A 13825-nucleotide genomic window follows, 5' to 3' on the forward strand; every position below is an offset into this window, starting at 1 on the left:
TGCGGGGGGGTGGGGGCATGTAAGATGGAGATGAGGAGGAATTTCTTCTCTCAGAGGGTTGAGTATCTTTGGAACTCCTTGCCACAGAGAATTTTATGGGCAGAGTCCTTGTGTATATTTAAGGCCGAGATAGATAAGATTCTTGATCAATAAGGGAAGAAAGGGTTACGGGAAAAGGGCAGGAAAGTGGACTTGAGCAATGGCGGACGAGACATGATCCTATTGAATGGCGGAGCAGACACAAGGGGCTGAATGTCCGATTCCTGTTCCTATTTCTTATAGTCTTATCACCAACAAACACAGGCCGAGAAACCACCAGTGACAGGAGCTGTTCCACTGGCATCAAGCCTTGACCACATTCTCATTGAAACACTCACCTCAGGAATGTAAGGGACTTGATGGTTGATAGTGTGTCCAAATCCCCCTGTAGGGACAGATGGAAGATAAGAATGACCAGGTTAACATTGGAACAGCTCACAAACAGGCTGCAATATTTGTTGTGGGTCAAAAAGAGAATTAGGAGCACACAATGCTACACAACGACACGTTGAACTTGTTACACCATTACGTTAGATTGTGGCTAATTGCCCACGTTAGTTCCATACCCCTTGCCTCGCAAACACTGACTTCCAAACTTCCTGACAAATTTTTATTAGAGGGTTCCTGATTTCCATGTTGTGCGAAGTGAGTCCAGGCAGCACTCCCAATGGCCTGGCTCCAACTTTAAGGTTAGCTGCCTCCTTGTTCTTCGCTCCGCACCTGAAGAAATAATGTGTCTTCAGCATTGCTGAAAAAACATGGTGCAGTTGAAACTTTTTGTCTTGCACTCCTCATTGTAAAGGGGACAACAATTTCTACTGCATGAGAAGAGGGTGCCGATTGGCTGGCTGGCAAGTGGACTCAAACAGAATTGTTGCACCAGCTACTGATAATTGACAGTTAACTGCCAAGGTCTTTAAAATTCAAACACTGCAAGTTGCCTTTGATTGGTTATGGTATTGTCCTGGGAAATGAGTCAGGTAATAGCTGTCACCTAGTTTGTTTAGTTAAAAAAGGCACGCGTAAACATGCTCAGTCTACAAAGGAAGAGACCCCTAGTATTTTTATGTAGTTTTTAGCCATACTGCGAGCCTGACTGATGGCCTTAAATTGGTTGTCAGTATAATTATTAGTACGATCAGGATTGAATTTGAGAGCAATATGGACCCCATTATGGTTTGTAAAGAAGGTCTTACATGCAGCTGTGGATTGAAATATAGCAAACATATCACTCACATATCGGGAATGTACGAGGGGTAGGTAGGTGTTTAGGTGTCACTCCGTTGAAGAACCATCTCTCGGAACCCAACAAAGATGTTTGAGAGTTGGGCAGAGAGGGGATCCCATGGCAACACGTTCTATTTGGGCAGACATGGCATCATTCAATCTCAACTCAATTGAGTGAGTTGCTGAGCCAGAGTTTAATGAACACTGATACACACAACGATTGTGAATCTGGATCGCCATGATATAGTCTTGCAATGTAAATGTCTATGGCTGCCTTGAGCGGTACATTGGTGAATAGGCTCAATGTCAAATAAGCACACAGACATGACATCACTATGATTTGCAAGTCCTGTATGGACTCTGCAAATGTGAAGGAATTCTGCAGTGTATGTGGAAAACGTGCTCAAAACTGGTAACAACTCACCCAACCATTTGGCCAAATCATGATGTATCAAGCCAGTCATCAATAGGTTTGTGTGCAAAGGCACATTACTTGTGTTGGGTGCAGTGAGCTGTGAAGACTAACTCTGCCACATATATCACGTGACAATTATTTGTCTACCATTAGCATATCGGAGGTAGAAGTACAAAGGCCAAATTCAGGATTACAAAAACATAGTTTGACTCTCAGGTAAATTATCTCTCAATTTTCTCAGTGTTTTAAACATAAGGTTGGGTCAGTTTTCATTTACAAGCATATTAATAATGTTAAAATGAGACAGTCCCACGATTGAGCATGTTGACATAAGATGAGATTGAACAGATTGATAATAGGATTACCAATTTGAACCATGTCCGACACTGCATTTGGCCTGAAGGGGGCAAATTTCTTTCATTAATCGATTTGATCAGTTTGTGCCACTACATTGCCTCAATAACCACACCATAAACTAGAGCCACTTGAAACACACCTGCTCCGAAGTGGAAGAGGGCTGGCAATGCAATCAACAATGCCAATAAACGTAGCAATCTCTCTGGCAGGTACTTCCTGAAAGCGAAGAGTTTGCTCTTACACTTGGTTCCAGTTTTGGTGTGCCTTCATTCCACATTGAATGAGAAGAGGTATTTACTGAGTTCAAATTCATCTACCCCAACTATCCTGCCACAAACCAGTGTACATTGTGGTTACTGAATCATTGAAGGTGCACTGAGCTGATCTAGTGGATGCACATAGCGGAATTCCAAACATGTCTGATTTTCACATGCAACACGGTGCAAGGCCTGAAGACCAACCTGGACATATACATCAATAAACCCGTCAAAGAGGCAGGAATAGTCATCCTGAATAATACCCCTCGAGTCTAGAAATCTATTTCCTACTTGAATATTCAGTGATTAGGCTTCCACAGTCTTCTGTCATAGAGAATTCCATAAGTTCACCATTCTGAGTGAAGAAGTTTGCATCTTCGCCCTAAATGGTCTACGCGGTTTCCCAAGACTGAACCCTGCTTCGAGAACCCCCCCCCCCGCAGAGGAAAGAGCATCTCTGCATCCAGTCTGCTCAGCTGTCAACAGTTCCTTACGGTTCAATTAGATCCTCTTTCATTCTTCTAACTCCCTGTGAATACACAGTCGACCCAAACTTTCCTCACACGACAATCCTGCCGTTCCAGGAATTAGTCTGGTGAACCTTTGCTGCACTCCTTCTATGGCAAGAACATCCTTTGTTAGATAACGAGACTAAAACTGCATGCAATACTCCAGGTGCAGTCTCACCAAGGCCCTGTACAGCTGCAGCAAGGCATGCTTGCTCCTGGACTCGAATCCTTTTGCAACGAAGGCCAACATACCATTTGCCTTCTTTTTTTCAAATATTTTGTTCAAGGCATTTTCATATAAACAAACAAAAGCAGAAGAACAACCAACACCCACTCCCCCCCCCCCCCCCCCCCCCGCCGACTCCATCTCCCTCTCACACCCCACCCTCCCCATTTTAACCCCCTCGTTCCGCCCCTCACTGACACCTCCAATCTCCTTAAAGAAATCAATAAAAGTCTTCCACCTCTTAGTAAATCCATCCATGGACCCACTCAAGACTAACTCAACCTTCTCCAACTTCAGGAACTTCGGCAAGTCGCTCACCCGGAGCCTTCAGTGGCTCCAAGTCCTGCCACCTGAACATAATCTGTGTCCGGGCTATCAGGGAGGCAAAGGCCAAAACATCAGCCTCTCTCACCCCTGGACTCCCAACACCCCAAATATAGATACCTCTGGACTTGGGACCACCTCCACACCCAGCACCTCGAACATCACACCTGCAAACCCCTGCCAGAACCCCAGGGGCGGCAGCCCAAGAAATGGCGGTAGCTCGCGCCTTACAAAGTCTCGAATCTGCAGCCAGCCCCGCCGGCTCAAACCTATGGTTATTGCAGATTGGTGTCCACATCAAGGCACCCTCCAGCCTTAAGTGCCGCCTCCACTGCCCGCACACCCTTAGGATCGACACCACACTGGGCTCACAAAGCACCATATCGGCAAGAATAGTAAAGGTGCCGACATCAAAGCCCTTAAATATGCTCCCCTACACTATGCTGCCTCCATCCGACCCCTTCCCCACGGCCCATTTTCTAACCGTAGCAATACTCGCCGTCCAGTAGTGATTCATCATATTCTGCAGCCCTCCCCCCCCCCCCCCCCCCCCGACTCCAAACACCAAGAAAGTCCTCCTAATCCATGGGGTCTTCCCCACTCGCACGAATCCAGAAATCAGCACATTGACCTTCTTTAAAAAAAGACTCGGGGACAAAGATTGGGAGGTTCTGGAACAAAAAAAGAAACCTTGGCAGCACCATCATTTTTACTGTCTGCACCCGTCCTACCATCACAGCCCATCTCTCGAAATCCACTTTCATTTGTTCCACCATCCGAGCCAGGTTCAACTTATGCAACTGCGCCCAGCACTGCGCCACCTGGATACCCAAGTGTCTAAAACTCACCCTCACAACTAAATGGAAACTCTCCTAACCTCCTTTCCTGCCCTCATCTCAATCGGGAACACCTCACTCTTCCCCAAATTCAACATATATCCCGAGAATTGGCCAAATTCCTCCACGATCCCCATGCTGCTTCCGATACTGCCCAAATATACAGCAACATGTCGTCCACATACAACGAGCCCCTGTGCTCAATCCCTCTCCAGCTCCCCCTACGCGCCATTGCCAGCAGCTCTATCACCAAGGCGAAAAGCAATGGAGGGAGCGGGCACCCCTGCCTCGCCCACAATGCATCCCAAAGTACCCCGAATTTGCTTGCTCCGCCCACAACCTTAGAGAACAATCAGACCCAGTCCACAAATCTCTGCACGAACTGCCCCAGCAACTCTAGCAAATAATTCCACTCCGCCCAATCAAACGCCTTCTCCACCCGATCAAATGCCTTCTCCGCGGCCATCGGCGCCACTAATTCCGCCTCTCCGAAGAAGTCATGATTACATTAAGCAACCCCCCGACATTTGCCGACAATTACCCGTCCATCACAAAACCCGTTTGATCTTCGCCCATCACCCCCGGGTCACAGTTCTCGATTCGAGAGGCCAACACCTTCACCATCAGTTTGGCGTCTACGTTTATTGATACTGGGTAACATGACCCGTACTGCTCCGGATCCTTCTCCTTCTTCTTTAGAATCAGGGAGATGGAAGCCTGCGACAATGTAGGGGGAGTTTCCCGCCCTCTCCCGTGCTTCATTATGCCCCCTCGCCAGCAGTGGCCACAGATCTGCCTCTGGCACCTGGGTATCCCCTGTCCACCCTCAAAATCTCATCCACCAGTCGAGCCGTCTCTACCTGCTCCACTTTCTCCCTATGCGCCTGTATTGAAATAAACCCCCCCCCCCAAACCACCGCCTTGAATGCCTCCCACGGTGTGGCGGCTATGACCTCCGGCATATTGTTTAGTTCCACGTACCTTCAAATGGCAGCCCACACCTGCTTTTACCAGAACCACCGGCATTGTTTCCAACTTTCCACCCACCATCATATATTCCTCCGCCTGGAACAGCTGGCAACAACCTCACATCCAACCTCCACCACCTCCAGGCCACCCACAAATCCACTCAGTGCAGCACGTGGTCAGAAACTACACTCGTCAAATACTCCAAGGCTACCAGCCCTGTCCATAGCATCTTGCCTGGCACGTAAAAAAACCAATCAGGGAGTACACCGGATGCACATGGGAGAAGTATGATAACTCTTTCACCTTTGAGCCAGCCACGGCCCACATCACGTGACCTTCGAGGTCCGTCCTCCGATGTCCACCATCAATCTCTTCCCAACTGCGCCACACCAAATGCACCCTTGTCAGCAGCCTTCTCCTCCCCCACCCTCAAACAAAGAACCAACCCTATTTCCCTGCCCCCACCCCACTCTCCTGCCTTCTGGCAACCCTCCACCTCACTTAACTAGCCCACCAGCTAACATGGTGGCCCCCACCCAAGGCCTCCAACCACCCTTCCAGCCTCCAGTTCAACCTCACATCCCCCGACCGCACATCCATGAAGAGTAACAAAAGGCACACTCAACATCATTGCTCCGCCACGAAAACCTGCCCCCAAAAACCCAACAAAAACTTTAAAAAGCATAAAAAACTCCTACAAAGTTCGCAGTCCATTGTCCCTCAAATTCCATCGCCTCCTCTAATGCTTCAAAATAAAGCTCGCTTTTGGAAAGTCACTAAGTGGGCTGGGTATAATACTCCAAGCTTCACCCACTTTTTAAAGAGGGTAGCCTTCAACCGGTTAAACCCAACCTACTCTTCGCGAGCTCTGCACCCAGATCCTGGTGCACTCACCCACAGCCCATTGCCCTCCCAGGTACATTCCCTGGTATGCCTCGCCCATCGAAGGATCTTCTCCTTGCCCAGAAAGCGGTGTAACCGCACCAGCACGTCCTTGGCGGCTCATCGGCCTGCAGCATCCTCCACAGCTCCCAGTGTGCTCGGTCGCCCTCCAGGTCAATTTCTCCAGCATCCTGGCCAGGTACACACCAGCCTCCACTCCTTAAATGCCTTCAGGCCTCCCAAAACTCCTGAGGTTTTGCCTTCTGAATTGATTCCCCAAATCCCCCACTGCTCCCTCAGCCTCTTCTGGCTCTCTCGCATCACTCCCATCTCAGCCACCGAGGCCAACTGGTCTGTGTGCAGCCCCACCACCTCCTCCACTTTCTGGATCGTCAGGCCCTGGGGACTCTAGCCTCTGCTCCACTTGCTCAATCCCAGTTTTAGGCGGTTCCACCACCCTGGCTAGGTGTTCCAGGGCTTCTTTCGTCTGCTGCTGCAACTCATCGTTGAGGAACTTCACCAACTGCTCCGTCAACCACTGAGCAGACAGCGCAACCCCCTTGCCTTCGGTCATCTTTTCCTGTGGCGCACTACGAAGACTCCTGTTCCAACAGCTCTTACCTTCTCACACCACTCCCTGTCCATGGATCCATCCACCAGCCAAACCAGAGGAACAAAACCTTCCCCAGGCACTCCTGCACCTCTTGCTCTCAAATAATTTGCCCTTTGGACGGAAAAAAGACTGAAAAAGTCAATTTTGAGCAGGAGCCATCAAATGTTCGACTGTTCACACCATGGCCGCCATCAGAAGTCCCATTTGCCTTCCTAACTACCTGCTGTACCTGCAAGCCTGCTTTCAGTGACTGGTGTACTTGGACACTCAGGCCCCTTTGTACATTAACATTTTCCAATCGACCACCATTTGAATATTACTCTGCCATTCTGTTTCTCTCTCTGAAGTGAATAATTTCACAATTATCCACATTATGCTGCATCTGTCACATATTTTCCCACTCATGCAACTTGTCTAAATTACTGAAGCCTCTGAACATCCTCCTCACCACTCATGGTAGCACATTGGTTAGCACTGCTGCTGCACAACACCAATGACCCAGGTTTGATTCCTGTCTTGGGTCACTGCATGCGGAGTCTGCATGTTCTCCCCATGTCTGCGTGGGTTTCCTCCCACAGTCCAAAGATGTGTGGGTTAGGTGGATTGGTCACGCTAAATTGCCCTGCAGTGTCCAAATGTTAGGTAGAACTGCTGGGTTACGGATATAGGGTGGAGATGTGGGCTTAATTAGGGTGCTCTTTCAGGGGCTGGTGTAGGCTCGATGGGCCAAATGGCCTCCTTCTGCACTGTAAACCTATTTTTGTATGAATCGAAGATGAGAAGATAACTGAAAAGTAGGTGGAGTGGCAATATTCAAAACATTATACACAACAGAAGAGATTATTTGGCCTATCAAATCTGCTCCGGCAAAAAAAACTCCACGAATCCCACTTACCAGCACTCGGCCCATAAACTTGAATGTTATGACATTTCAAGTGCTAATCCTAGTACTTTTTAAAGGTTGTGAAGTTTCCTGCCGCAACTACTGTGGGCAGAATGGTAGCACAAGTGGATAGCACTGTGGCTTCACAGCGCCAGTGTCCCAGGTTCAATTCCCCACTGGGTCACTGTCTGTGCGGAGTCTGCACGTTCTCCCAGTGTCTGCGTGGGTTTCCTCCGAGTGCTCTGGTTTCCTCCCACAGTCCAAAGATGTGCAAGTTAGGTGGATTGGCCATGCTAAATTGCCCTTAGTGTCCAAAAAGGTTAGGAGGGGTTATTGGGTTAGGGTGGAAGAGAGGGCTTAAGTGGGTCAGTGCACTAGTTGGGCCGAATGGCCTCCTTCTGCACTGTATGCTCTATGTATCCTCCCAGGCAGTGCATTACAGATATCCAGCACCTGGCTGAAAAATATTTTCCTCAAATTCTCTCTAAACTTCCTGCATGTAACTTAAAAAGATGTCCCATTGTTATTGACCCTTCATCGAAGGGGTGCCGAATATTAAAATGCATCAGTTAGCTTCTCATCTCAGATTCATACAAAAATGGGTCAGAGGGGCGCCATCCTTCATTTAGCTCAATATTGAAACTGGCCAGTCTGTGTACTCCTGTACTATTGTTGTTCAGAGATTTCAAGGCTGTACCTGTCAAGTGTAAAAATCCTACAACCATTAACAGTCAGAGCGTGGAGGATGGTCCGTGAGCTGGAAGGTCTAATTTAACTTCCGTTCTCTCTCACCAGGTCTTATGGACCATGGATTTGATATTTGGAGGGATAGAGTTCTTTATAGGCAGGGCGGTATTTTTAGTGGTGCTTCCTTGTTACCTTTTGAGCAGCTGTCAACAATTTGATACCCAAGATGCAGGTTTTTCAGATATCCACAACTGAAACTTCATCCTTTTCTGCAGCTCGATACTAATGTCTTACCAATGGAAACAATCCTAATATCCACAGAACCTATGCAATTAATCAGCAGGATTTATGATTGTTCTAGATCCTGTGTGAATATACTAGAGATTCTGCCTTCTTGGGGAGGGTTTGCCAATTATCATGGAGAGGACGGCTGGGGTCTTAAGTTTAATATCTTGTCCAACAATGGCACTGACAATGCAGCTCTCCGTCAGTGCTGCACTGGGATTGTCAGTGTGCTCCAGTCTTTGGAGTGGGGAACAAACAGTCTGACTTGGAGATGGGAGCACTACCACAGACAGAGCAGCTGGGGAAATTGCAATCTGCCTCAACTACTTCTGAACGGACTTTTCAAATGCAGCAGGAAACCGAGATTGTGGAGGAGGAGGCAGAGTCGCTGAGCACGGGGGGTGGAGGGATCAGGTTTTGCAGCATATTGTTGACGGCACTTACATTGACCACATTTCTCAAAGACATGCAACTTACCAGTTCCAGTAGGTTGTTGTTGGTGAGTATCAACTCCCGCAGATTGGGCAACGCCTGCTCAAGCCCTTCACCTACCCGGCTGAAACAGAGAGATATTTTACAAAATCTTCCACTCAGTTCCCCCATTCACAGCTTTGAAAAGAGCAGGTTTGAGGACTCACCAGATGCGGTTGTTGTTGAGCAGGAGACTCTTCAATCTCCGCAGCAGCGGGAACCCATCCAGTTTGCGGATCTCATTGTCTGAGAAATCAATGCAGTCAAATTGATCGAATGTCGCTCCCAAATTCTCCACAACTGGGATTTTGTAACCTGTAAACCAGCAACAACTGTCAGAGCCTGAACCACAACTCAGACATAAGAGAGGTGGAGGGGGGGGGGGGTGTGTGTGTGAAGGGTCCGGGGGGGGGGGGGGTGAAGGGTCCTGGGGGGGGGGGGGGGGGGGGGGTGAAGGGTCCTGGGGGGGGGGGGGGGTGAAGGGTCCTGGGGGGGGGGGGAGGTGAAGGGTCCTCTGGGGGGGGGGGGGGGGGGGAGGTGAAGGGTCCGGGGGGGGGGAGGTGAAGGGTCCGGGGGGGGGGTGAAGGGTCCTTGGGGGGGGGGGGAAGGGGGGGGGGGTGGGGGGGGGGGGGGGGGGGGGGGGGGGGTGAGGTGAAGGGTCCTGGGGGGGGGGTGAAAGGGTCCTGCGGGGGGGGGGGGTGTGAAGGGTCCTGGGAGGGGGGGGGAGGTGAGGGTCCTGGGGGGGGGGGGGGGGTGTGAAGGGTCCTGGGGGGGGGGGGTGTGAAGGGTCCTGGGGGGGGGGGGGTGAAGGGTCCTGGGGGGGGGGGGTGTGAAGGGTCTGGGGGGGGGGGGGGTGTGAAGGGTCCTGGGGGGGGGGGGTGTGAAGGGTCTGGGAGGGGGGGGGGGGTCTGGGAGGGGGGGTGGGGTCTGGGGGGGGGTGGGGTCTGGGAGGGGGGTGAAGGGTCGGGGGGGGGAGGAGAAGGGTCTGGGGGGGGGAGGTGAAGGGTCTGGGGGGGGGTGAAGGGTCTTGGGGGGGGGGTGAAGGGTCTGGGAGGGGGGGTGAAGGGTCTGGGAGGGAGGTGAAGGGTGGGAGGGAGGTGAAGGGTCTGGGGGGGGGGGGGTGAAGGGTCTGGGGGGGGGTGAAGGGTCTGGGGGGGGGTGAAGGGTCTGGGGGGGGGGGGGGTGAAGGGTCTGGGAGGGGGGGTGAAGGTCTGGGAGGGGGGGTGAAGGGTTGGAGGGGGGGGGGTGAAGGTCTGGGAGGGGGGGTGAAGGGTCTGGGAGGGGGGGGTGAAGGGTCTGGGAGGGGGAAGGTCGGGGGAGGGGGTGGGTGGGAGGGGGGGGGGGGGTGAAGGGTCTGGGAGGGGGGGTGAAGGGTCTGGGAGGGGGGGTGAAGGGTCTGGGAGGGGGGGGTTGGTGAAGGGTCTGGAGGGGGGTGGGGTCTGGGAGAGGGGGTGGGGTCTGGGAGGGGGGGTGGGGTCTGGGAGGGGGGGTGGGGTCTGGGAGGGGGGGTGGGGTCTGGGAGGGGGGGGGGTGAGGGTCTGGGAGGGGGGTGGTTGTGAAGGGTCTGGGAGGGGGGTGAAGGGTTGGGAGGGGGGGGTGAAGGGTCTGGGAGGGGGGGTGAAGGTCTGGGAGGGGGGGTGAAGGGTCGGGAGGGGGGGGTGAAGGGTCTGGGAGGGGGGGGGGGGTGAAGGGTCTGGGAGGGGGGGTGAAGGGTCTGGAGGGGGGGTGAAGGGTCTGGGAGGGGTGAAGGGTCTGGGAGGGGGGGTGAAGGGTCTGGGGGGGGGGGGGGGGGTGAAGGGTCTGGGGGGGGGGGGTGAAGGGTCTGGGGGGGGGGTGAAGGGTCGGGGGGGGGGGGTGAAGGGTCTGGGGGGGGTGAGGGTCTGGGGGGGGGGTGAAGGGTCTGGGGGGGGGGGGTGAAGGGTCTGGGGGGGGGTGTGAAGGGCCTGGGGGGGGGGGGGGGGTGTGAAGGGCTGGGGGGGGGGGGGTTGTGAAGGGCGGGGGGGGGGGGTGAAGGGTCTGGGAGGGGGGGGTGAAGGGTCTGGGGGGGGGGTGAAGGGTTGGGGGGGGGGGGTGAAGGGTCTGGGGGGGGGGGTGAAGGGTCTGGGGGGGGGGGGGTGAAGGGCCTGGGGGGGGGGGGTGTGAAGGGCCTGGGGGGGGGGGTGTGAAGGGCCTGGGGGTGGTTGATTCCCTCCCGGGCTGTGTCCCATCGCCCGCCCTTCTAATTGCGGCCGGGTCAGTGTCTGAACTGCGACTCTCTCTCATTCTCACCCCGCAGGTCCAGCTCCCGGTCCCGCACGGGGTTGGTGTATTGTGCCGCCAATCGATCAACTCAGCCGTCAGCTTCACCATGATGTCCTGACTCGCCGACCGCACCCGCGACCAACGTGCGTGCGCACCGCGCCACCACCCCCACACTGCACCGCGACCTGAGCACGTCCTCACCCCCAGACTGCATTGCGCCTGGGCTCGCCTCACTTCCGGAGCGCCGAAGGGGCGGGGCATTGCTGCAGGGGGCGGGGTTAGGATGGGTGGGGTTTGTGTCTGGAATGAGCCCAATGGGATTTCAGGTGAGATTTATGCACATTTTTATTCACACGGAAATTTTTCAGTCTATTTGTTTGGCAGGTTAGTGTTTTATATTATTCGTGTTTTGCGTTTATAAATATGTCCAAAATGAAAGGAACATATTTTTACTTTTTTAAACTTTGGTTTGTCATGGCCATGTTAATTCCATTGAAGGAACTATAATGAATAGAATGCAGTGATCGCTCGCTAACAAGAATGATTGTCCACTTAAGATACCCTGTGTTACTGGTCGCTGGTTCTGCGGGTCCTTGCTTGGCTGAAGAGCCTGATCCTCAAACCAAATCTTCAATCACTCACTTGGCAGGAGTTTTCAAACGGTGGGATCGGTCCTTGGCCAGGAAGTCGCAGGTATTCCTTTCTCAGGCTCCTTTTCCAGGTCTCCTCGTGATGCCAGGTGTTCTCAAAGAATTGTGACCCTTCAGTCAGGAGGTGTCTTTGAGGAGCTTCCTTTGCCCTCCTCTTGTTCGGGATCCTTCCTTGAGCTGGGTGAAGAACATTTGCTTTGGCAGTCAGGACTCTGACATCCTAAGCATGTGGGCGACCCAGCGGAGTTGGTTTCAGATGTTCATGGCCTCAATAATGGTGCTACTGGCTCCGTCAAGGACACTAATGTCAGCTAGCCTGTCCTCCCAGAGATTCAGAGCTAAACTACATTTGGATTTGCAATGTATTTTAAGATGAGCTGTTGAAGAGTCTCCCTGATGTAATGTTCATCCCTACAAGCTCAGTGATGATTCAAATGCTTAACAAAGTTTAATTCCTAGTGATATATGCAACCCTCCTGTAAACTAATATGAACTATCCTCTCTGACAGATATTACAGCGAACGAACTACCCATCTTTCAGAGTGTACTGTTAAAGGACATCCCAAACTGATGTCAGAGGAGATGTGTGCCAGGACACTACGCTTCAACAATTGCTGCTCTCGGACTTTGAACTTGTAACATAACAATGATATGGTCAGAACTCTCCCCTTCCCACCCTCTGTACAAACAGACAGAACCATTGATTTATGAGGTGAAATATATTTGTTTTGAAAAATATTTGATTGGAGGCATTTTCAAATAACGAAGAAGAACAAATGAAAACCAACCGCAACAACAACAGACACAACCTCCTTACACATCCCCACAAAATCTCCACCTCCATTCTAACCCGCTGGCACCCCGGCTCCTGCCCCCCCTTACATTTTTAAGCCAGTCCCACAGCCCAAAACAAAAAATAATCTCCACCCATCTCTTCCCGCCACCCCCCCCCCCCCCACACTGCTGATGACTCAATACTTCTTAAACTCGTTAAAGAAGTTAAATGAACAGCTTTCCACCTCAAGGTGAACCCTCCTCTGCATCTCTGATGGTGAACCTTGATTTCTCTAACTGTGCCAAATCACTCACTCATTACCCCTGCTCCTCAGCGCCTCCGAGTCTCTCCAGCACAACAAAATCCGTCTCCGGGCTAACACCCGAGGCAAAGGCCTCTCTCCCCACCTGCACTCCCGGATCCTCCAGTACTCCAAATATTACCACCTCTGTACTGGGCGCCACTGTTAAATCCAAAATCTTCAACATTATATGTGCAAATGCTGTCCAAACACCCCCCCCCCCCCCCCCCCCCCCCCCCCCCCCCCCCCCCCCCTACCACGGACACGTCTAAAACATGTGGACATGGTTCGCCGGCCTCCCTGGTCACCCCCTCACCTATCCTCCATTCTTGGAAAGAACCAAATCATCCTGGACACTGTCAGTGGGCCATGTGTGCCACTTTGAACTGGATTGAAACTCAGTTTTGCGCATGACGATGGACGCAATTAACTCTTTGCAAAGCCTCACTCCAGATCCAAAGCCCCACCAGTTCTTCTTCCGACTTACGCCTAACCTCCTCCGCCCAGGGCACTCTCTCGCTTCAGTTGTTTCCCATATATGGATCAGATGATCAGAGGATTAGATAGGGTGGACAGTGAGAGCCTTTTTCCTCGGATGGTGATGTCTAGCACGAGGGGACATAGCTTTAAATTGAGGGGAGATAGATATAGGATAGATGTCAGAGGTAGGTTCTTTTTTCAGAGAGTAGTAAGGGCGTGGAATGCCCCTGCCTGCAACAGTAGTGGACTCACCAACACTAAGGGCATTCAAATGGTCATTGGATATAAAATATGGACGATTAAGGTAATAGTGTAGATAGGCTTTAGAGTGGTTTCACAAATCGGTGCGACATTGAGGGCCCGAAGGGCCTGTACTGCGCTGTAATGTTCTATGTGTC

General features: G+C 52.0%; 1 protein-coding gene across 1 annotated transcript in view; it reads right to left on the reverse strand.

The window, feature by feature from the left end:
* The window catches only part of snrpa1 (small nuclear ribonucleoprotein polypeptide A'), a 44032-nt gene extending 32684 nt beyond the window's left edge, over positions 1 to 11348 (reverse strand). The window contains 5 exon segments of the mRNA XM_038813361.1: positions 378 to 424; positions 8987 to 9065; positions 9148 to 9295; positions 11249 to 11299; positions 11302 to 11348. Of these exon segments, the coding sequence (XP_038669289.1) occupies positions 378 to 424; positions 8987 to 9065; positions 9148 to 9295; positions 11249 to 11299; positions 11302 to 11329 (353 nt within the window). The 5' untranslated portion in view covers positions 11330 to 11348.
* Positions 11349 to 13825: the final 2477 nt, after the last annotated feature.

The sequence above is a fragment of the Scyliorhinus canicula genome, chromosome 12 (genome assembly GCF_902713615.1).
Source record: "Scyliorhinus canicula chromosome 12, sScyCan1.1, whole genome shotgun sequence".
Lineage (NCBI taxonomy): Eukaryota > Metazoa > Chordata > Chondrichthyes > Carcharhiniformes > Scyliorhinidae > Scyliorhinus > Scyliorhinus canicula.